General features: G+C 38.8%; 1 protein-coding gene and 1 long non-coding RNA gene across 3 annotated transcripts; both read right to left on the bottom strand.

Annotated features, from left to right (window-relative positions):
* Positions 1–615: 615 nt before the first annotated feature.
* Positions 616–5,307, bottom strand: LOC113048610 (uncharacterized). 2 transcript variants are annotated; one of them, XR_003276575.1, is made up of 3 exons: positions 5,045–5,307; positions 3,525–3,652; positions 616–1,116 (listed from the first exon to the last, which is right to left on the bottom strand). It is a non-coding gene; the product is annotated as an uncharacterized LOC113048610 (long non-coding RNA). The 2 variants fall into 2 exon arrangements; XR_003276546.1 differs by lacking the exon at positions 5,045–5,307 and adding an exon at positions 4,595–5,004.
* A 9,025-nt stretch (positions 5,308–14,332) lies between these two features.
* LOC113096529 (uncharacterized) lies at positions 14,333–22,241 on the bottom strand. The gene is made up of 6 exons (XM_026261959.1): positions 21,962–22,241; positions 20,130–20,171; positions 16,237–17,240; positions 15,856–16,011; positions 15,526–15,624; positions 14,333–14,850 (listed from the first exon to the last, which is right to left on the bottom strand). Exons 3-6 carry the CDS (start codon positions 17,236–17,238, stop codon positions 14,551–14,553), a joined length of 1,557 nt encoding a protein of 518 aa, XP_026117744.1. The 5' UTR covers positions 17,239–17,240; positions 20,130–20,171; positions 21,962–22,241; the 3' UTR covers positions 14,333–14,550.
* Positions 22,242–25,867: the final 3,626 nt, after the last annotated feature.

Below are 25,867 nucleotides of genomic sequence, written 5' to 3'. Positions count from 1 at the left end.
AACCACCTAGCAGAGCATTACAATAGTCCAGTCTAGAGCTTTTAGTAGCTTGGAATGTTTGTAAGATGGAAGAATGATGCTTTTTTAACATGGGAAATATAATTTTCAAAATACAAGTTGCTATGTAATATCTAATAACTACACCCAGATTTTTGACTGTAGTGCACTCTAAAAACTGCTGGGTTAAAAAATAACCCAACCTTAACCACGCTGCTGGGTCACTATTGGACAGAACACGCGCTGGGTTGGTTTGACCCAAGTGCTGGGTTTTACCGTTTAACCCATATTACTGGGTCATTCATTTGACCCAACCAGTGGGTAAAATTAACCCTCTTGCTGGGTTAAGTCAAACAAATAGTTTAGTCAAATAAATAGTTATTATTTAATAATAAGTAGATTATTTCCTGTCTCACTGCCTTTATTCATTAGTTACAAATATATTTTATATTACGAATGTAAAATAATAATTGTCTCTGTAATACAATAAACCAGAGGCCATGTATATGTGATTTCAATCTCATTTAATTTAAAACATCATTTCTTTAAAAACAATACATTTCTTTAATACTTTGTTTGTATACAATATTGAATACATTCTTTACCCCCCCATCCCAACCCCCACCCACACACCCTCTGACATTCACCCTTCCCCACAGACTTTATAACAAATGTAAATCTGTCCAAATATTCAGGCATTAAAAGTCATTAAACAACTAATTTGAACTCTCATACGATTACAATTTAATTTATTAAGATGTGTTGATTTAAGAACAGCAACAAAATAGATTTTAAAATCATCTAAATATCATGTGGCCCTGAAACCACTGTTGTTCTCAAAAACTTTACAGAGGAGGACTCTTTTCCTTCAATTTGATATACAGCATGCTGGAGAAACTCCCAGGTGGGGAGACACTGCTTGGTGTACTGAACATCAAAAACAAAAAAAGCTTTAAAGCAAAGATCAACCGCCTCCAACAAAGACTCAGTCTCAATCGCGTGGCCTGGAATAATGGCAGAGGTCTGTGATGTCCCCCTTGTCTCATCACTGAGGCACAGAATGTGCAGCAATGCTCCAGTCATCTCATGGTTTAAATATTCAACCATGTTGGTCCCAACCTGTTGATTACACACAATAACTTAGAGTGTTGTAATATAACTGACATGCTAGTTAAGCTTTTTTGGTGGAAATATAAAAAAAATTGTATTGCAAACATTACCAAATATGACAAAATGTGTATTTACATATTTATAGTAATGGTAATAAAAGAATAATTTGGACTAATATTATCAACATTTAGGCATTAAAAAAGTCTAAATATTACTGTAATGTTGATAGTGTCTTTAACATTAAAACTCACAAACCCGCTTGTTAATCTCCTGACTGGCAGCACTGATGATCATTTAGATAAGCTTAGATAATTTTCAGCTTAGATAATTTACATTTATGCATTTTGCAGACGCTTTTATCCAAAGTGACTTACATTGCATTTCAAGATACACATTTACATTCGTATCAGTTTTTGCTTTCCCTGGGAATCAAACCCATAATATTGCCATTGCAAGCGCCAATGCTCTACTGTTTGAGCTACAGGGAAGATAATGTTACACAATAAAATTAAAGATGACATGCATGGTAGGGTATCATGTACGTTTAAATTTTAAACCGGCGCCTGTCCATTGAAAATAATCCAGGCGGAAGTTCCTTTACACTACTAATCAGAGCCAGATGTGACGACACATACTTTGATAAAGGCCTATAGTTTTCTCATTTAAATGTTATTCTTCAAGTAAAATGTTATGTCCTTTTTTATGGTTGTTTACTTACAATACTTTTTGTTTTCTCATTTACTGGTTTGGTTCATTTGAAGCCATTTTCTTGATGTGGTTTAAATTCTAAATAACTGCTATAAGAACAAGCTAAAAAGGAAGCACCATCACCAGTACTCTGACTTGCGATATAATAGCTGTATATTCTTAGTATACAGACATTTCCAGTGAAATCGGACTCGACAGCTCAAATTATAAATCATTATTATAAATGTACCGTTGTGAATCGGGGGGGAAGTGAAAGGATTAGTTCTCCCCAATATGAAAATGTCCTAATAATTTACTCACCCCAATGCCATCCAAGATATCCATGTCTTTCTTTCCTCAGTGCGAGAGAAATTATGTTTTTTGAGGAAAACATGTCTAGATTTTTCTTCTAACAATGGACTTCATTGGTTGCCATCGTTTTTAAGTCCAAATGCAGTTTCAAAAGTCTTTGAAGTGTTTAAACGGGCTGTACACGATCACAGCTGAAGAAGAGGTTGTTATCTAGTGAAACGATAGGTCATTTTAATTTTTTTTAAATTATAATTTATAGACTTTTTACCTTCAATAGTTCGGATTGAGCTGATCAACAAACGGACAGGGAACTACGTCATCATGTTGAAAGGTCATGCCAGCGCCGGCAGAAGTACCGCCCCACTGTTTACAAAGCGACCATAAGTAGGAGGATAGTTCAAATAGTATTATTTGCAATTATATATATATAGTAATAATATTCAGTGAATATGAATAGTAAATGAATAACATTCTGATGAATATGAATAGTAGGCGTGACCTTTCAACGTGATGATGTAATTCCCTCTCCGTTTGTTGATCAGCTCAGTCCGAACTATTGAAGGTAAAAAGTCTATAAATTATTTAAAAAAAAATTAAAATGACCTATCGTTTCACTAGATAACAACCTCTTCTTCAGCTGTGATCGTGTACAGCCCGTTTAAACACTTCAAAGACTTTTGAAACTGCATTTGGACTTAAAAACGATGGCAACCCATGAAGTCCATTGTTAGAAGAAAAATCCAGAAATGTTTTCCTCAAAAAACATAATTTCTCTCGCACTGAGGAAAGAAAGACATGGATATCTTGGATGGCATTGGGGTGAGTAAATTATTAGGACATTTTCATTTTGGGGAGAACTAATCCTTTAAGGTGACTGGGACACTGGGAAAAGACACTGATCTTTCATGTACTTGCTCAATAACAGATTTTTGTAAAAATTTTTATCCAAAAAAAAGTTACGAATTGCAGCTTTCCTTAACTTTTGTTGGGTAAAGCTGCAGTCCATAACTTTTGGTGCTCTAGCGGTTAATAAACAGAACTGCATGTGTTTTGCGGAAGAACATTGTAACCGGAGTTACTCTTTTTATGTCTATGACGAGTCACACAGGTACTGTGCTCCTCCGCCAGTCTAAAATAGTCTGAATATAAAGACTTATTATATAGGTGTACCGTTAGTGATTCAGGATAAGACAAAAACACGATTTGGAAAATGGATTCATGATGTACTCCCTCATTATATACTATTTGTAAATTTTGAACACACACAAAAAAAAAAGGTTATGGACTGCAGCTTTCAAAATTATAAATATTGTAAATTATCAATATTGTAACCCTGAATTACTTTCATAGTTATCAAGCATATCAAACAGTGCAAATGTCCACCCTTATTGAAGTAGAAACACTAAAGCAAAACTTACAAGTTGCATGTCAATAAATGACTTCAGGGCCTCCTCTGTGGTGGGTCTGAAGACCTTTCCTCCTCTCCTGTAGATGGATGGGGGAAGCAGAGTTGGCAGGACCTTCAAAGCTGTCTCCTCTTTAGCAGCTAAACAATTTGACCAAAATACATAAAGTTGCATTAACATTTATATAGTATGCTGTATATAACAATTCATATTTCTAAAGTAGCATTTCTGACTTTTCTTAACACTGATTATCTCTTCATCACAGAACCTATCTGCACATAATTATCTGATAATTATGTGTTCACATGGGGAGTTTCTTGACGAAGTGACATCGCCAACTACTGACCTGGCATGCATACAGCCTTTTAAATCATTTTCGCGGATCCGTGTAAAAGGGGATCGTTTTTAAAACGTTGACGTCTGCTTTTAATACATCGTTGCCCTCTAAACATTTCTGACATTTCGGCCCACGGTCATATCCGTTTAAATCTTTATTCAGAGCATTGCCATGACAAGTATAAAAGCAAGTCTGTAAAGGATAAACTCACTGTGTTTTAATGGCATCCGCAGTAAAAAAAAAAAAAAAAAAAAAAGCTGTATATAACTCCTAGATCTATTTTTCCACAGCTCATATTGACTGGGGAGTTTTATAAAATTTTCTCAGACAGATATTTTTGAGTGTTTCAGCAGAACACAGTAAATAGCAGTACAACTTGCTTTTAGAGATGCACGTCACAGCCTCCCGTGTGATGGCAAAGATGGCGCTGATGAATATAGCAAAAAAACATTATTTGGCCTCAGAAATTCTTCGCGCACACTCGGCAGATGACCACTGTCTTAATAACGTTACAAAATTATAGTCTTAGCACCTAAAATCTTGTAATTTGTTTTCAGGGCGAGAAAACGCTTCAGATGAAATCGATTTATTTCTCCTTTCCTCTGACGCTGTAAAGATTGCACGTCATTCATATAAAAACCTTTTTTTTTTTGTTTGTTTTTTTTTTGGCAAAAACGATACGATTCTGGTTCAGAGTCCGACAGAGACTTTACAGAAGACACACGCAGACTGTGCTGGAACTTACCTCAGTTGCTTTTTCTGACGAGTATTTCTAAAATACAGCAGACTTTCCACACAGAACTCACTCACTATTTCCCGCCGATTTACGTACGAGCCCTGTGAGGGACTAACTTACTGCGCTTGTAGGCCTATGGATTTCATACAAAACGCTTTCCTCACTTTTAAATACGCAACGTCCACAATGAATACGATAATAATTACGTGATTAATTTACAATTTAAACAGCATATTTCAAAAAGGCTGCATATATAGGCTAGCTGGTTTACAACTAAGGATTTAAGGATGCTGCATTTTGTCAAAAAATCTAACAGGTTAGCAGTGTTTATTTAATGTTTCACAGAATAAATACGTTACCCCTCACACTTCCATATCAAAGACTGTATGTTGAACAGTGAAATTAGCTTCCTGTTACCACAACTTATTAAAAATATAGGTAAACATTAATTTAACTTACCATAAAACACTGCCCGCTCCGAGTGCGTGCCTCCTCCAGTCAGAAGTGAAGAATCCAGAAAGTTCCGCAAAGAATGAAGTAATAAACCAGTTGCTGGGTCAAAATAACCCAACAAACTGTTTATTTGTGAATGACCCCGTTACAAATCATTTTACCCAGCATGAGCAACCCAATAATGTGTTTACAGTACCCCAAACAACCCAACTTTTTGACCCAGCACAATCAACCCAACAATTTGTTTACAGAAACAACCCAGCATTTTTTTGAGTGTGGAAGTAACAGTTCATCCATCTTGTTGCAAATTGTAATCCAAGAGATTCTGTGTACTGTTTTTTTTTTTTTCAATAAGTAATATCTGTCTTATCTGAATTTATTAGGAGAAAAATATTGGTAATCCAATCTTTAACATTTTTAACAGACTCTGTTAGCTTAGATTGTTATAAACTAAGGTAGTGCTAAACGTCAAACAAAGGGCGAGATGAGGATATGGAACAAATAAGGAGTTTACTGACGAAGAAGGAGGACAAAGACAATAGACTAGATTACATTTAGCATTAACACTTAGATCAGGTTACATCTACTGGGAACCATACAAACATGCAAACACATCAACAATCACAGACGAGGGAGAACTCAACAGAACGGGTATTTAAACAAACAGGAGGTGATGAGGGAACTGGAAACAGGTGGGAAGAATCAATCACTTAACAAAAACAAGAACAGGAAGACCAAAAAAGGAAACAGAAAGTTCATGAACGTGACAGTTCGCCCCCTCCCGGAACGGTGCGTCCTCACACCGCAAGAGGAATACCAGCGGAGGGAGGGTGGAGGTTCTGGAGGCGGGCAAGGAGCAGGCCGAGAGCAGGTGATGAGGGAGCATGGAGGTAGGGACCAGGGCGGAGTGGATGGAGGGAGGAGCCAGGGAGGAGCCCGGAGCAGGAGGAGCCAGATGGTCCACCAGAGACCAGCCAGGACGGAGGTCCATGGTGGAGTCGACGGCGGGAGGAGCCATGGTGAAGGAGGGGTCGACGACACCAGGGGGCTGACAGGCAGAGACTTCACCGGTGGGTGAGGAGCCCAAGATGGAGCAGCACAGCCGTGGAGCCAGGGTGACGTCGAGGATCCGGAGGGCCTAGGTGAAGCAGAAGGCTCAGGCGACCAAGGCGGAGGCGGGGTTCTGGCAGACCGCTGTGGAGCCGGAGCGACCGAGGATGGAGGTGGAACCGGAGGGAAGGAGGAGCCTGACAGAGCCGGAGGGATGGAGTGACAAGGTGGAACCAGAGGAGTGGAGTCCCGAGGCGTCGGATGGTTGACGACTGACCAAGGTGGAGCCGGAGGGACGAGGGAGCCCGGTGGAGCAGGTGGGATGCCAGGCCACGGTGGAGACGAGGGAGCTAAGAGCCAAGGCGGAGCCGCTGGGTCGAAGGACCGAGGAGGAGTCCAGGGCTCGGAAGTTGGAGGCGGAGACAGGGCCTTAACGCGCCAAGGCGGAGCTGGAGACTGGCAGTCCAGCGGCGAACCATCGCGCTCCGATGGCGCGGACTGAGGGTGAGCTGCGGGACTGACTGGCACCAGCAGGGATGACGAGGAATTGGCTGGTCTAGGAGGAGGAGAGAGAGGAAGGATGGGAGGGAGGACAGGAGGATCAGGGCTGGACGGAACCAGCGGAAGTGGAGCAGAGGGACCAGCAGGTCCTGGAGGAGGTGGGAGAGGGAGGCCGGGAGGGAACACAGGAGACACAGAAGATTCAGAGCTGGGCGGAGCCAGCGGAGACACAGAAGATTCAGAGCTGGGCGGAACCAGCGGAGACACAGAAGATTCAGAGCTGGGCGGAACCAGCGGAGACACAGGAAACTCTGGGCTGGACGGAACCAGCGGAGAAACAGTAAATTCGGGGCTGGGCGAAACCATCGGATAAACAGAAAATTCAGGGCTGGGCGGAACCAACGGAGAAACAGAAAATTCTGGGCTGGGCGGAACCAGCGGAGAAACAGAAAATTCAGGGCTGGGCGGAACCAGCGGAGAAACAGAAAATTCAGGGCTGGGCGGAACCAGCGGAGAAACTGAAAATTCAGGGCTGGACGGAACCAGCGGAGAAACAGAAAATTCATGGCTGGATGGAACCAGCGGAAATGGAGCAGAGGAAATGACTGGAGGAGTTAGGAGTGGGAGACTGAGAGGGTATACAGGGGGATCAGGGCTGGACGGAACCAGCGGGGAAACAGGAAAATTAGGGATTAACTCCATAGACCAGTCCATAAGGTCCAGAACTTGCTCCATTAGATTTCCCGAGACTGCATACAGCTCACCCTCAGTCGCAGGAGTGTGGGCAGGGCTTTCCTCCACGCCCTCGATCTCCACGAGGACTCCAACGATGCACGGTGTTGCGCTCTCAAGATCCTGTTTCCTTTCAGTGGATGGCACGGGCTCTGCGGCTACGGTGGGCTCTGGCTCCGTGCGGCGTGATGGTGGCTGGCTGGTCTCTGGTTCGGGGGTGGGGCTGGAGATATCCTCTTCGGCGGTGCAGGAACAGGAAGACCAAAAAAGGAAACAGAAAGTTCATGAACGTGACATAGATAAATTAGAAGTTTAATTTGGTCTTGTAGAGATATATTTGAGTACCATCACCAAAAACGGTGGAAACTAATCCCTTATTCTCTAATGATATTACCAAGGGGCAACATGTATATTGAAAATAGCAGATGACCTTGCACAGATCCTTGTGGCACCCCATACTGTAATTGATGATAATTATTATCACTCTAGCAATAATTTAAAATGCATATAATCACTCTACACAATAATCTAGAAACAATGTGAATGAACACCACAACAGCTTATGCAGCAAGCTTTGCTAAGCAAAACAAGTATGTCACTACCAAAACTTTTGGCCATGACTGTATCTCTATTACAGTTCATAATTATTAGTTTGTTGGAAAAGGTCAGATACATGAAGGATTATTACCATGTACTTGAATGTCAAACAGATAACTGACTATAATATAGATCCAAGCTAGGAGTAGTTGGGGATGGAGGAGGGAGTAAAAAGTGGCAAGCTGGTGAGCAGCCAAGTAGCAGAAGAGAGGCTAAATGAATGGGATTTAAATAGACCGCTGTAATAGGTGTCGAAACTGGATTGGCACACGACAGGGATAGCTGCTCATCAGCTGATGCAAACTTGACTGACGTGGCCTACCTGAACGATCGCCCTCTCCTCTCCTCTCCTCTCCTCTCCTCTCCTCTCCTCTCCTCTCCTCTCCTCCTTTCAAGCACCATCGTTTTCCCCTGGGCCAGGTCAAGTCTTAACTACATCTCACAATTGTAAAGGAGTTTGGTAGCTACAACCGGTCATCAGGTGAACACAAACCCCCTCCCCCCACCTTCCTTGGTGTTTCATAGTTTTAAGCCCATGACACCTTGGGAGGGCTCTACAGCAGATGCAGTTTTTTTTGTCTGATCGGTCACATCTGCCTACCAGCTTTTTCCTGGCCATCCCTTCAATCCACAGCAGCCCAGGCCGACCTCTACTGGTAGATTCCAGGCCTTCAATCCATTTTGCTGGCTCTCAAGGATAAGGCTTTGACATTTTTTGAGCTGGCGCTCATGTGTCTTCTCCATCCTCTCTTCCCAGGCTACTGTTAAATGTTTGAACACCACCTGCTTGGTACCTCTGGACCAGAGCACAATATTTGGTCTGACGCAAGAGTGTGCTACAGTATGTTGTCTAGGAATTTAAGCTGCTTATTCAGGTCATCCCGCATCTCCCAGTCATTTGCTGAGGCCAGGACCCCTCTGCTCCTCTGACATGCTGCAGTGCTCTCTCCTGAATAAAATTATGCCTGTCAGTTGTTGTTGTTTTTTTTAACTTTCTTCCTTCCCTGTTCCATAGCACCTGCCAACTGAGACAGATTTTGTCATGATGCCACCGGAATTTCCCATCTGCCAAGCTTGACTAGCATGCTGAGGGTACATGCTTAAGGCTTTCCACACAGCGTGCAACTGGGGCTCTCTGCCATCCCCCAAATATGATGTTTTGATGGATTAGTCAGGACATCGTAGACAGAACAAATCAAATACTTTATCTGGTGTCCTTCCATGGCCCAGATGTCCTACCACATCAAGGCCTTTTCTCATAGACCCTCCCACCCTATTTGTTCATGGCAACAAATGTTTTTTTTTTTTTTGTTGTTTTTTTTTACTCGTTTGTCAGTACTGTTTCCCAGCATCATGGCCTGGCGTGTTTTTGCTGCTTTATATACCTGTACCACTGATGTCACTAGCAACTGCAGATTGTTGCCTGTGCTGTACAAGCCAATGGAGCAGAAGCTTCTTGGATGCCCAGCCACCTCCTTAAATAGGTTCCCTCAAAGGTAACGACAGATATCTCATAAATAAGCAGAGGCCAGAGAAGACTAAGTAGTACCCCATGTTGGTAAACTCAGGTATATATTTGTATATTAGTGGTGCAACAAATAGCATGAATGCATTCAATTACATTTTTTCAGTTGAATGCGCTAATAATATTTAACGCAATTAACACAGGGTGTGGCTAGGGTTGACCACCCCTCTCACAACTGATGCTTTCGTAATTTTTTCTCTTGACAAGAAGTGCATTTATTCAGTAGTTCTATTATTTGTATTCAAGTATTTATAGCTCTAATTATTTATTTATTTCATGAATTTATTAATTTGTATCTTTGGGATTTTTGTACACTTTGAGACCATTTGGTCAAAAAAAATAAAATAAAAATAAATAAATAAATACTTGCCCTAAACTGTTATTGTGACAGAGCCATCATTCTTGTACCGAGTCTTAACTAACATGCCTCTTCACATTTATCCAGTGAATAAGAAGTCTTGCATACTCACAGAAAATACTTTACCTATGTGTTAGAACATAAGATGCTTTGTTTAAAAAAAATATGGATTAAATGTTTTGCAAGTCATAAAGATATAAATCTAAAATTATCTGAAATTCTAGACCAACGGCCAACCAAAACGGCAAAAAAAAAAAAAAAAAAAAAAATATATTTATGATACATGTGTAATTTTTTTTTTGAGCTAATGTTTTAAGAACATTAGTGAAGACCAGATATCTTCTAGTTAGAACAAACATTCTTTACTATAAGAAAACCTTGCCAGAACCTTTAGAGAACGTTTCCTGGTCAGATATTCTGATATGTCAAATTCCATGCAAAACCCATCATTTAAGTGTTTTAAACATAAAATTAAGTAGTTTTTCATTTTGCATGTTGTACATATGTCTAGTCAGGCAGCACACCGATTTTTAGAAAATACAAAGATCTGAATTTAAGTTTACATAATAAGACAATTATTGTGATTTTATTAAAGATATTTACACAGGCAACAAAATTATTATTATAATTTTTATTCTGGTTTCATCTAATTATCCGAACATCTGAAGGAGCAACTGAACAGCAATATTAGAACAACTGCAGGCTTTTATATTATTAATCACCATAAATACCACATGCCATCTTTATAGTTGTAGCAGACTAACAGTTGAAAGGCAGGTGATGCAGAGGGGGTGTCAAGCGTTCATTTCACTTGAAGTGCATACTGCATGTTCAGTGCCAGTGGAACCAACAGCATCTTCTGACAGAGCAGAGAGATGCTTGTTTATATTGTAGTAGAGCTTTAAGTTGCAGGACGGTGCTGATGAAAATGCACAAGATGCCTTGTTTATGTTCTAATGGGAAAAAAGGCCAGCAGGTTATTGATTTTAAGTGCTTTGCTGTATGGTTGCTAGGGTTTTGTGGGTGGTCACTAGTTTCTTAAAGTCTATGAAATTCTTGTTTCCAGATACAATCTGGGTTCCCACATTCCCACATTTTCTCAATCACCAAGTGAAAATAGCAAGTTGGAAAGTATAGTGCACCTAGCAGCCACAGTAGAAGTAGTGTTGCTTGCCTAAACACAAGCAGAAGTATTCAGGAATACTTCAGGAAATCAAAGACTATGGAAAGATGAAGTCTCTGTCGATAATCTAGTTGACAATGAAAGCAGATACACTCAGATATGCTATCATGACTTTAAAGCAACATTCATGAATATAAGGGCAGATTTATGAGTTTAATCTAAACCTGTATGAGCCAGACTACAAATAACATTCACACTTTAAATAGATTCAATGTCTCCATACAAATATCACAGGTGATATTTGAAAATACCCCCAATATAAAGAATAAATGCACATGTAAGTATGTAAGTAACTATATTATTATTCATTATTCTATCTAATGCATTTTGCTCGCTCTCTCACACACACACGCATGCACGCACACATCCACCCACCCACCTACCAGTTTTTATATAATTGAGATACTATTATTAATATTATTTTATTATTTGTTTTATAATTGTTTCAATTAGATCCTCTGAACATTTGTTATTTTGTAAATTACTTAGAAGATATACAATGAAAGAACACATCAAACATATCTCCAATATTTACTGCAAATATAATCTAGTATCAAAGGCAGATAAATAAGGTCAATAAGTTTTTCATGAGTTAACTAATGAGGAAACACAATGTGTAGAATTCTCAGTAAATTGCAGTAAATTAAACTTGGAAACATGTCAATGTCAGACTGACAAATTATGACTTGCCACTAACATTGAGAACAATTTGACGTGATAATTAAAGGTTCCATTAGAGGTTTGAAAGGATGGAAAATAACCACCTTTTTATTCATATCACAGCTTGTGCTGACAGATGATTCTGGCAAACTGAAAATTACGAAGCTGGGGAAATTGAAAGAAATATGAGAAGAAGTGATTTGTAAAATAAACGCATAATATTTGTTATCAATACATCATGTATTGATAACAAATATTATGCATTTATTTTACAAATGCCAAATTTTATTTTTCTGATATGTTTCTATCAGAAATGTTTGTATCTTCAACATTGTTTCCCCTTGATGATGATATTATCGCACTGTATATAAGTCGCACTGGACTATAACTTGCATTTATTTTAGAACCAAGAACCAAAAGAAAACATTACCGACTACAGCCACAAGAGGGCACTCTATGTTTTCTGTGTAGGCTACAGGAGCACTGAGCAACATAGAGCGCCCTCTGGCGGCTGTAGACGGTAATGTTTTCTCTTGGTTCATGTCTCTCGGTTCATTTCTCTAGGTCCATGTCAAATTAATTTTGATAAATAAGTCGAACCTGACTATAAGTCGCAGGACCAGCCAAATCTATGAAAAAAGTGTGACTTATAGTCCGGAAAATACGGTATTTAAAATACAAGTAATTTGTATATTAACTACTACAATACAATACTACAATACACAATTACAAACCATATTTACAAGCAAATTTGAAGTATAAGAGACAATGCCATTAAATTCAGCAATACTGGAGTTAAATACACACAACAACAAAGATAAGTGTGTTCTTGTGCTTTCTTTTCAAACAGCCTCTACATCACCACATGTTGTTCAGGAGGGTTTCAGGAAAAATTCCCCATGATCATTCAAAAACAAACTTGAGCATAGTCAGTTGTCAGACACAACTAGAACTTGCTTTATCCCATCCAAGTGCACACACACACAGCAATGAGAAGTGAACACACCATGAACACACACCCAGAGGAGTGGGCAGTGATCTTTTATCAGGTGTTCTCCAAACTCTTTAGGCATAATCGGAGAAAAGGATAAACAATGCAGATTTCTTTTTCACAACCATCTCTTATTTACCAAGGGTGCCCATATTAGCGAAGGGCATTGTATACGTGTGTGTGTGTCTGTGTGTGTGTGCGTAAGAGAGAGAGAGAGAGAGAGAGAGAGAGAGAAAGAAAGAAAGAGAGAGATTATGAACACTTGTATTTGGCTTGTTCAGTTATATGTTATACATATCTATTCAATATACAGTGGTATACTGCACTTTTTGGTACAGTGCCCTCCACTATTATTGACGGTGAGTCAATGAGCAAAGGCTGCTGTGAAAATAAATCTGCATTGCTTATCCTTTTGACTTTTCATTCCAAAATTTAATTGTGAAATAAATGGTTTCTCTAGTTGATGGTGGACACAATTATTGGCACCCAATTATTGCAATGTCCTTTTCCCAAAATAACAGCTCTGAGTTTTCTCCTATAATGCCTGATGAATTTGAAAAACAACTGTTAAATATATTTACCCTACTGTAAACCTGTGTATAGGCTATGTGTATCAGGTTAAAGCGCCATCGTAACCATCATTATGTGGCTTAATTAACAAATTTTTTGTGAAAACCTCAAATTGCTATTTAGATTTTTTATTTTGTTTATAGCTGTTGCTATTTAAGATTTGATTGTTTACATAATCAGTTTTACACTGTAAAAACTGTTACTTAAATTCAACTCAAAAAAATTAAGGCAACATTTTCCAACTACTTTTTGTAAGTTTAGTGAACTTCTTGGTATTTTGAGTTGGTAAAAATCAGTATTATGTATTTTACTGTATGCTAAAAAATCAAGTAGAGTCTACAAGATTAAGCAAAACATTTGAGTTTAACCATTGTGACAAAGAGCAGCATATTAACCAAATCATACTTAGTTAAAATAAGTAACATTTAAAATAAAAAATTAAACTTTTTGATTTTAATTCATTTAGTCTCATTAATTTAGAAAAAATATTTCTTCAATCCACTTGAAATAATTAGTTAGCATTGCCATAACTTTAATAAATAAGGAAAGAGAGGTATTTGTTTCCAATTCCAACGTTTATTACAAACTAATTTTCTGTAATCAACTTTAATGTTAATGTAACAATAATGGTAATGTAAACATTTTAACATTAAAAATTACAGAAACTTCTGACCTCATCTTTAAGTGCAGAATGGAACACCTTCAAAGTGCAATCTGTGTACTATTAACACTGACATTAAAATACAGTGACTCTTGACCTGAGCAATTTACATAAAAGGACTGACTTTAGTGCACAGTACAGTACCTTTTCATATGTATTAAAACATAAACTAATACAAGAACATGTTTTAAGTACAATCTGTGCCATATTCTACTAAAACATTTGACAATGAAATAAAGGGCCTCTGACCTCAGCATTTGACATAACAGAACTGAGTCAAGGGCTCAAGTGCCCAGCAGCTGGAGGCTTATCCAGGAACTGAAAAAGTCTGTGCTTGACTACCACATTTTTCTCAGTTAAACTGCCCACCGAGCAAGAGTGGTGAAGCAAAGAAAACAAAAATTAAACAACAATCTTACATATATCCTTACAAGGAGATTAAAATAAAACACAGGGAAGCCGGATCACGGCATCTGACACAAAATAACTGACTTCAGCTTCAATCCGTAAGTGCACAGTACATCTTAGTATGTATTAAAACATTTTACCATAAACTGGTTTATATAACAGAACTTCTGAACTGCAGCCAATTAACAAATAAACATTCAGAACAATCTTCTGAAAAGCTCTCTGAAAAACACAATGAGATTGCCATTTATGAGTGCGAGGCTGGCATTTGACCAACTAACTCAGAAGTTTGTTTTTTAGTGTCATGAATCGGGAGGAAGGTTTTGGGCGCAGTGTGTCAAGTCCCACAAAAAGTCTTTGGAACACCTCAAATGTTTTGCAGAGTTGTGGTGGATACTGCAGGTTCAGAGCATATGTCATCCCCAGAAGCAGGCAACATGCCCTGGCCAGATTTCCAAGATCAGTAAGCACTGGGATTCCCTCAATGATGATGCCCACTGCATCTGGTTCACGGCAGACGTATATCTGCATATTGCTCATTTTCAAGTCCTCGTGGACACTGCTCTCTGTTTTTCCCTGTACGAGACATAAACAGCACAATAAGTGGCAACAGAGAACGATCTTCAAAAGCCTTTAATAAAATCACACATAAAAAGTTCAGAAAAGGTTTTAAGTTTGGTCAAGCCAGCTCTTGCACAGAAAGCCTAGCCTGTTGAACTGGCTTTATAGTACAACTTTCAGTACAGTCTCACTTGACACAACAAACCTGCTAGACTACATCACATACACAAGTCACCTCCAAGGCCTAAATCCTTAAAGGGCAGAGGGGTTCAGCTGGTAACACATAGGTGTGGTTAAGTAAAAGTATCTGAAAATGCCACTCTTACAGTTATATCATCAGATGATTATGACTCCTGCATTAATGTAAAACAAGGATTTTACTTCTGTGAAGCTGCAGTTGAAAAATATGACAGTATTTTTTAAATCAAGTCTACTAGTCACTGGAAGACCAAAAGGTTAATTTTGGACACTGGTTCCTGCACATACATTTGGGTGTTTGTAGGTGTGTTTTTGAACCTTTGACAGATCCAGACTAGCCAACTCTACCCAATTATAGTATATGTTCTATGTCCCCAACTCCAGCTCCGTACTAAACTCAGACAGACATAAGATTGATATCTGAGGAATAAGTGCCCCCCCCCCCCCCAAAAAAAAAAAAAAAACGAACTATGCTTTTTAAACAATACTTACATAGTAGTCAGAGATGAGCTCTTGCCCACTCTCTCCCATGTATTCAACGAGGCATCTCAGAGTCACGTCTCTCTTCTTCACCACAGAGGTACTTGGATCCTATAGTTGGTGAGTGAATAATGAAAAACTGAATCTTGCAGGCAATATAACAACAAATATACAATGCCATTATCAGTGTGGGTCTGTACTACTACCTATTCAACAGAGCTCAATTTACTATATATATATATATATAAACTTAAAATTAATTAGGATTCACCCAATTAGGCAAGACAAGAGAAAGTACTTATTGTATTAATATGCCCCTGCATTGTTACACTTTTGCCTCACCTGTATCAGTTCCATTAACAAGTTCTTGATGCGTTGACCAACCGCTCCACCCTTCGCACTAAACAGGTCAAGAAGTTTTGGAGTGTACTTGTCCAGCTGGGACATAAACACTGATTCTAGTGGAACTGCAGCACACCTTCGGAATTCTTCATTTATCTGTAATACATCAATTGTTTGACTGTTATTTGGAACACTCAAGATGTGTAAAGAATTGGCAACCTTTCATTTTTATGCAATCCAATACTCCATAAAATATGTTAGGTGGGTCTTCAGTATGTGTTCATCAAAAAGTGCGTCTAGCATCACATAAACTACTTTGTTCACTATTATTTGCCTTTTTTTTTAAATGAGTGAGCAGCATGTCAGTAATAAATCATTTACCTGGGATGGTTCAAAGAGGGCAGGCCATCTTTCTTTAAATTTTGCCACATCTGGGGACTGGACAACCACTTCCATTCTTCTCCAGCTATATGTCCTGGCCATCATGTCATTTATGCTTTTGACGTCCCTTTTCTTGCTGGCTTCTATTAGGTCAAGCCTCACATTCTCAAGGCTGCTGTCTGTTTCACCAGAAGGGTGCTGAGGCAGGTAATTTACTTCTGCCCTCTTTGGTTTCTTGATGTTTTTAGCAGGTTTTCTGTCATCTCCCATCTTGTATTTCATTGAGTTTATCAGGAGTTCAGGGCTTCCCAATGCTTTACGTTTGGTACGATAGTTTCCACATTTGTATTTCAGGCTTTGTTGCCACCCATAAATTCCATTAAAAGAGCCAGGCTCCTTCAAACAGGGATGCTTTTCTATTAGTGCCTGTGCTACTGCAGACCTCTGGGCATCATTGGGGTACGCTGTGTAGCTAAACATGGCCTCTGCCAGGCGCTCCAAGATATCCGCTTTGACACTGGGTGATGTCAGTAGGGTGCCATCTCTTAAATAAATCTCATTACCTTGACTCAAAGCCAGCTCAGTGTTGTGTGAGAAAGTTGGAATGGGAAATAGAGCAGGCCATGGTTTTTGCCTTTCAGAGGGTGAAGGAGACAGAATCACAGTATCATCTGAGCCGTCAGAGTGTGTCACAGACTCGGATAAAGAGTACACACTGGAGGTATCAGGGGTGCTTTCCTGGGGAACAAGGGTCAGTGTTATGTTTAGCGGTACACACACTACTTTCAGTGTGTCTTTATCTTTGAGTTCCTTTGTGGTCGTTAGGGTGAAAAAGTCATCAAACTCTTCATCTTTGTACTGAAGACTGATTTCTGTGGTGATGGCAAATTGTTTTTTGATGGCTGCAACCAATTCATCCACAGTTGAGGGTATGCCACTGTTGAGTGTAAGTTTTTTGACCTCGTGATCAATGAGGACCCGGAATCTGACTGTTGGTTCCATGTCTAGAAAGACATAAGAAACAAATATGTTATACAAAATCATACTCAACACTGGAGACAGATGTGGCGCTTTAATGTCACCATGAGCTTTCCTGCAACAATATAGGCTGACAGGGGACAAACATCACTAAGGTTTTGTTGTTCAACAAGAGTTATGTGATCGGTCTTCTCAAGATGAAATCCACGATAGTGTTCATCATACCAGGACATGAGTGTTTTCACAATAAAATGCACCTTTTCCCCAAAAAGGGCAATTTGAACAATCTCTGCAAAATCAGGAAGACCAGCAGTACAACCATAGGCCACGATCATGCCTTTTGAGTACCTTGTTCCATGGAAGGTGACTGTATCAGCCAGCTGTACTTGAGACTGACAAGGAAACAGATGCTTGATTGATTCCTGAACATTTACATGCAGGACATCTAAAGGCACTGATGTGACTCTTACAACACTCAGAGCAGGCACAACTGTTGTGGAATGCAGGTGGTGACTTATCAAAAGCTGATGCTTTGTGGCCAGAGAAAGGAGAATGTTCTTAAAGTTGCCAGTATGTCTCACAATCTGCTTAAATTGGCTGTGTTTCGCTTCAAACCTCATTGTCCAGAAAGCAATCACAGGTCCAAAAGCATTTATTAATGCAGGATAGTGTTCTAAGAAGTGGTGCTTTGGGATTAACCCTTCATTAGGAAATACTTCTTGGAATCTGTGTCGGTGTTCAGAAATTTTTGAGTCAAGATAAGCAACACTTTCTTTGTTGTGGACTGGGGCAACGACAAGTTCAATAATGTCTTTTAAAGACATGAGTAAAAGCCAGGCTGGATCATTCAAAGGTATTCTGTGTCCAATAATGAATGGCAGCAGTCGTATGAGGGCCCAATTTTCATGTGCGTTTCCTCCAATCTTCTTTTTTGAGGAAAAGGTTGTAGGCAATGGCTGAGGACAATCAGTTTTGTCAGCCCATTTATACGGAAATTGTGTGATGGCACTGTTAAGTTCACTGAAAGTGAAATATTTCTTTGAGATAAAAACACTGAAGCACAGACCCAATTCCAAGGGAACGATGCCTTCAAAAGTGTCGTGCAATATATCGGGTGGATAGCCAGTCACACAGTGGAAATAGCTCAGATTTTCAGTAAGTGGGCAAGCATTTTTTACACCGTAACAGTGTGTCAAAGCAGGATTTTCTTTAACAGTCAATAAATGAGTGGCATGATTCTCTTTGGTCCGAGCAGGAAATGCACCTGACCTCACCTCCTTTCTTTGAAATTCTGATCGCTCTCCAAGGCAAAATCTACAAATGAATGGTCCACAAAAATTTTCCACAAGTCCACAAATTGAATGTGCCCCAAGATTATCAGCGACTACAGAAAACACAGAGCCTTTAACATGTTGACCAACACTGGAAATGTAGACACCGTCACGCTCCAAAATAGCAATGTCTTTTAACAAAGGAGCAAGCACTTCAGCGTAGCCAAATCTTTTGATGTCAACTGCTTTGCATAAAAGGGCCAAGTATATGGAGTTAAGAGTGGATCGCGATGAATGAGGGATGTTGCCAAAGACCCAGTATATAGCTGTGATTTTATGCTTTTTTCTTGATGTTCCCAGTGGGTTACAAATTTCAAAGTCATCTACATACAGCACAAGTGCAATTCTTAGCTCTTCAGAATAAAAGGGATTCTCTTTATAGACTGTACCATCACAATATGATCCATATTGAATATTTGACAACTGGTCCTGTTCTTTACTCAGAAGTTTTTCTCTAAGATTGTCTTTACCTAAAATCTGAACTAAGGACTGGAGAATTGGGATATACTGGAAACTTCTCTTTTCATTTGGTTCAAGGATGTATTCAACGGGCTCAACAACTGCAAATTTTTCTTTATAATACTGTCGCCTTCTAAATGATGATGAAAGAGGACCACCAGCACTAAGTGCTGTGCTTAGTGGATTTGATTTGCACAATTCTTCCACTAGAGATGTTACAAACGTGTCAGCAATAGAACAATTATTTTTCTTTAAGTGTGAAACAACAATATCTCTTATTGCAGTTATGGATGCAGAACTTGCTATGAAGTGAAGATCATCTACCAGTTCATCAATGCACCGAATTGAAACATTATGAACACTTTCTAATTTCAAAAGGAGGGATGCTATGTACTCTACAACCACATTGCTTCCATCATCCTCTTCATAGTGAGCATGTGAGCGAGAGACTTGATAATTGGAATCATTGTGATCATCATCCTCTTCAGAGGCTTCAAAAACAAGTGACTCCTCCTGTTCAGTTAACTGCCTTTCACAAATAATGCCTGGTTTGAAATCTTGTGAAGCATGTGGCGTATGCTTCCTGTGTTTGTGTGTCGCGAAAGTCCCATACACATTTGTTTGGTGATCGCACCCTGCAAAAACACACTTTACAGTCTCATTATTCTTCAGATGATGACCAATGTGTTCAAAAAACTCCTTTTCGCTAGGGAATCCAGATATTTTACATAATAGGCAGGTAAAGAAAAGAGTTACTTGAGGTGAGTTAAGTGAGTCAACTGCTGGATGTTGTCGTGATAAGTGACAGCGGAAGCTACTCCAATTTTTAAAAGAGCATGGGCAGTCCATATGTATACAAGGCAAGGCATGGCTATGTCCAAAGGTCCCATGATGCAGTCTATAATGTTTTAGAATATCAGTCTTTGCTGGTACAACAGCACTGCATAATTTACAAGGCCATCCCATCTGTCATTAAAAATTAGAAAGGGATGATAATTTAGTTATTTTTTTCTTTTTTCCCCCGACTCTCAATAACTGACTCTTGGTTACCTTAATTCCCCTAAATGACAGATAACAACAAACCTCTGAAACATTTACCTAAATTCCACCTACTAAAGAGCTTACCTACTCACGTGAACTCCTCCTCCCAGTTGATCTGATGGTCTTCTAAAGAAGCAACACAAATGAAAGTAGAGTTTATTTATGAAAATATCAGGATCATTGATGTTATTGCAATGCAAAAGAAATATTTAATCTTTTAAATATTAAAAGATTAATATTTAATTATTAATCTCAATGATTAATTATTAATCTTGGCTCAATTTTTTTGTGATTTTAATATGCAAATGACAATTTGCTGTTGGTGTATTAGCCTGAAACAACACGCTCGCCAGATTGTTTATCTAAATAGCCCTATGTTGTTAGAAATGCATCCCATGCAACAAGAGATTAACACAGTTGCCAAATTGCTTTATGTTACACTTACTCTCGCATCAGCTATTGTGTAAACAGTAGGGTTGGGTACCGTTCACATTTTAATCGGTATCGGTACCTGCAATTCGGTACCGGTACCCAATGGTACTTTTTTTCGGTACTTAAGAGATACATCAATAACTGTAAAGAAACTGTAAGTTATTTATAGAAGTGTTATTGACATTATGCCAGAGCTGCCCTGGTCTGCCATTGTCTGTGATGTTTGTTCACTGTAATATTTACCTGTAAATATAGGCTATAGCTACTTAATTAATTGAATGAATAAAAACAACCATATTTTTATTTTTCTATTTTTAATTCAATTTCTATAAAAAGATTTCCCACAAATTCTGTGTTGTGTATTTTCTGGTAATCAAATGAAGATAATATTAATTTATACCTGAAACTTTTTTGTCAAACAAAGCTGCACAACTGAGCTTTATACTGTTAAAATCAAAACATGGAAGAAAATTTTTGATATATTACTTAAAAAATAAAGTGTTGATAGTTTATAATTATTACATTAGTGTTAGTATCATTATTACATTGAGACATCTCTAAACTCTACTGTACAATAATGACATATTTCTCAAGTTAAACCGAACTTTTATTTTGATGGGTTGCCCTGTATACCATCTCTGTTTCTGTGTGTGTATGACATAACGGTAGTTTTTCTCAAATGAAACGGTAAAATGCTGATGAAGTGACTTAACTCTCAGAGCTGCTCTGGAGATGACGGACATGCGTTTATGTCCTCGTATGAGACGGAAACACACGATTTTCACGCGAAATGTGGTACCGATTGATTTAATGTGAACTGGTACTCGGTAGTACCGACGTAATTCGGTCGGTGCCCTTAAAGGACCGAGTTTGGTACCCAACCCTAGTAAACAGTCACATTTAACTTCTTACCCACATCATGAATGACTGCCTAAAGCCTTGTTTATACTTTCGCCTGGCACCGCAGTGCGAGCCTCCGCTGACTGTGCGCGCATATCTCCAAACGGACGAGCCATTTACTTCAGACTGAAAACCAGATCATAACACTGATTTAGAGGCGCAAATTGGTTGTCTGTGTGATGATGAGATGTACTAATATCCGTCTGCTCGGGCAGATTCGGCTCCAAGTCTTGCATCTTTGGATTGTAACGTAGATGTTTTTGCCGCGCAACCACACCCCCCACCAAAAAAAAAAAAAAAAAAAAAAAAAAAATCCCGGTTGTACGCGATTCACGTAACGTTAAATGACCCAATTAACCAAGAAAACGGCTATTGTCGCCGAAAAGCGACAAGTTTGCAGGTCTGACTACAAACCTAGCAGTTAACGTAACTTTTAATGTTAATGTCAAGACCTTCGGTGAGGCCTCATGCGGCGCCTGCAAAACTGACAAACAAACCAGGCGAAGCTTTTACATTTTATAGTTCAATAAATGCGTGCTCATTCGGCTAAAACCTAACTTTATGCGATGTAAATAGTTACTTACATCGGTTGCACGTTGTAAAAGACCCTCAAAAACTCCACAGAAATCTGAAACTGGTCCGGTACAGGTGACAACGGACAACGATCTCGTTGTTCTGCTGCAGCATGTGGGCGGGTCGTGACGTTTTACTTTGGATATAAACACTTAAATAGAGTTTTGTAGAAGCAATTTATTGTGAAGGTCAGTAAAATCATTTTTTTGATAGGTAATAATAAGTTACAAAAACATTCACACTTTTTACTTATGTAAAACTTAAATTAATTCAAAAAGAAAAGGGAATCAATTTATTGGAATAAATATACTTTTTAAAATAAATTCCTACAGACAACACCCTTGAAGGACTTTTTACAGTGTATGTTCTTTTGAGTTGGGGGGGATTTTGCCTACAGGGATTTTGCCTAGAGTGTCAAAATGGCTAGAAACGGCCCTGCCATGAAAAAATTACCCAGCAAGCTGGAGAACTAATGGAGACCACTGTGGCTTTATGGGAGCTCTGATGAGGTGCTATTAGCTTCAGGTGCTTCATCACAGGCTGTAAGCGGGACTCAGTATCTGTGCCACCCTCCACCGCTGGAGGGGTAATAGGTGGATAACGGGTCATGATGACACAGGGAAATAGATCCTGCTTCACATTCACCTCTAAGCATTACACTGATCACAGTTCTTCCTGCTGCTCTCACCAGTCCTGCTGTCCCGAGACACAGATATCAGCTTTTTCACCACACAGGTGCGACTCCACTGAAGTCTGACACTCTTTATTGGTCGGAGCTTCTTCCATAGCTCGGAAAAACTATTGGAGTTGTCATTTAAGTATCAGTTTCCTCTTACTAGTGTTATATATCGTTTAAATTGTTCAAAACTGACATATATATATATATATATATATATATATATATATATATATATATATATATATATATATATATATATATATATACATACAGTGTCTTGTGAAAGTATTCATACCCGTTTTGTTATGTTGCTGCCTTATGTTAAACTGCTTTAAATTACTTTTTTTCCACATCAGTCTACACCCCATACACCATAATGGTAAAGCGAAAAGCAGGTTTTTAACATCTTTGCACATTTAAAAAAATAAAAATAAAACAATTACATTATTCTGGGACAGCTGAAATGTAGCTCAGGAGCATTCATATTGCTTATAGATGTTACTACACTTTGAGTGAAGTTAACCTGTGGCAAATTCAGTTGACTGGGTATGGTTAGGAACAGCACACACAACTTAATGTGTTTATTAATTTGTTCACTGCTGTGTGTGTGCACTTAGGATGGGATAAATTCATTGAATCTTAACATCTAGAATGAACGCTGGCATGTACTGCTGCCGCTGCTCCTTTAAAGTTTAAGTATGTTTGCTAGTTTATTGTAAATGATTGATTACTGTTGCCTTTTATGGTCATTTTTAACTAGAAGAATTAAAGGTAATTTTTAAAGGGCTGTATATACCTAATTAAGGAAATCTGTGATTCAGTGATCTTTACTGTCTGATCAATCTGAAGCTTCCGACCACTGCCTCTGACGACGCTCTGTTTTCAAAGAGGGAAATCGGCAACTAAGTTTTAAGACGGAATCAGCAGGTCGGTGATTCTCTGCACCTAAATGATTAACCTGACGCTCCCTAATGTGGCTTTTGACGATGTTCCATTTTCTCAGAGTTGCCCTGGAGTTTGTATTCAACAGTGTGGATTAGCCGATTTTTAATGTGGATTATAGATTATATATGTGGATCCATCGTGGGTCACGACAGAATTATATCTACGATGACATCGGCCAAATACCATCGTTCTGGTCGTCCAATCAGCATCCACCAAAGAATCAATATGGACTGTAGACCACAGTGTGCTGGATGATATCGTCCGGACTACTAGCATCAAATCTGGTATGACTGACCTTACTTTTGGCTTATTTAATATTCGCTCAGTAACTAACAAAGGATTTACGATCTCCTGATTTACAGTAAGTTTGACTTTATATGTCTCACTTAAACATGGCAACAATCCCATGAATTTTTGCAGCTTAACAAATCTGGCCCTCCTGGCTTTACTTACACCTGTCAACCTTACATGTCTGCCCATAGTGGAGGGATTGGATACTTTAAAATGAGAAGTGGAAAACCTCTCTCAAGAACGTGGCTCTATATGATCCATTTCAGTTCACAGTTTTACAAATTAATGGGCCTGTTCCTACTGTTGTAGCCACTGTTTATCATCCACCCAGGAGCAATACTATTTTTTTAATGATTTTTCTGTATTATTAACTTTAGTGAGTGTTACATCTCAAAATGTTATTATATTGAGCAATTGTAATCTAAACATGGACAATGTCAACAATACTGTCTTCTACAGTTTTGGAATACAGCAATTTGTTGATTTTCCAACTCATAGTAAAGGCCATATTGTTTACCTTATTTGTCGTCCTGGTGTAACATCTTCCAATTGTCATGCTTTAGACTTGCCCATATAAGAAGTGAATATCATTCAGTATTAAGTGTATGGTTGAAAAAACCAACATGGGTCATTCCATTTCATTTTTGCAATATCAGGAACATCGATCTATCTGCTCTTTTTGATGGATTGGACAATTTCTTCAGGAGCAATGCTTTCTCTACTCCAGATGACTTGGCTTCTTATTATAACGAGGGATTGCACAGTGTACTTGATACATTTGAACCTTTAAAAACTCACAATATTTATTTTACTCATTCTGCACCTTGGTTTACACCAGGACTAAGGCCCCGTCCACACGGAGACGCGTTTCTGCCGTCTTTGCGTTTTCGTCTGGACTGCTAATCCATATATTTTCTGAAACGATGACGTCATCAGCCCATGTCTCCCCCCTAATCAGACACCTCTACGTCATGTAACAGCAACAAAAACATGAACAAACACTAAATGATTGTCCTTTTATTAACTAACATTAACACTGATTAATAAATGTATTGTTCCATGTTCGTTTGTGTACCACGCGCAAGGTTTATGAGCATAGTCCAAGTCTTCTTCTCTGTTTTTAGTGTATCTCTGTGGCAGAATTACAGCGCCACATACTGGTCTGGCATGTATACTACATCATTATTCGGTTTCGTGTGGACGCGGATATTTCTTGGGACGAGGAAAAAAAAGATCGGATTGGGGTAAGCTCCGTCTCCGTGTGGATGGGGCCTAAGACAACTTAAAACTAAGGGGCGTCGCTTGGAACACTTATACATTAAAACTGGACTTAATGTTCATAAAGGTATGTACACAGATCATATGCTCCATTACAATAATGCTCTTTTAACCACCAAATCTGATTACTATATTTGGGTTAGGTGAAGGGAATACAAGGTCCTTGTTTAATAAAGTAAATAATATCCTACGGCCTCCTGATGCCCTTCCTTCTCATCTATATTTCTAGTGATTGTGTGATAATTGAATTAACTTTTTTAATAATAAATTTTAAATATTCATCAACAATTAACTTCTCAAAATAACGTAGCATCTTATCTGTCGTATTTACCTTCCCGTTATTCTCATTTGTCTTAATTTTACAGTTTTGAACTATTGATGAACAATTCGGTTTTATCAAACAATCTAAGTCTTCCACTTGTCAGTTAGATCCACTCTCCACTCACCTGGTCAAAGCTTGTTTATGTTCTCTGACTCGTAACTGATATTATACTCTCGTATCTCACCTCTGGTGTGGTTCCTTCATATTTTAAGGTTGCTGTAATCACTCTAAGACTTAAGAAACCAGGAGCTGACACTAATAATTTGCTAATTTTCACCCAATTTCCAGTTTGCCCTTTCTCTCAAACATTCGGGAAAAAGTTCATTCCCATCTTTTAAAAAATAGCTTGTTTGAAATATTCCAATCTGGTTTCCACACTTTGCAAAGTACAGAGACTGCTAT

Source organism: Carassius auratus, chromosome 1, assembly GCF_003368295.1.
Source record: "Carassius auratus strain Wakin chromosome 1, ASM336829v1, whole genome shotgun sequence".
NCBI lineage: Eukaryota > Metazoa > Chordata > Actinopteri > Cypriniformes > Cyprinidae > Carassius > Carassius auratus.
This window is presented reverse-complemented; position numbering and strand designations above follow the sequence as displayed.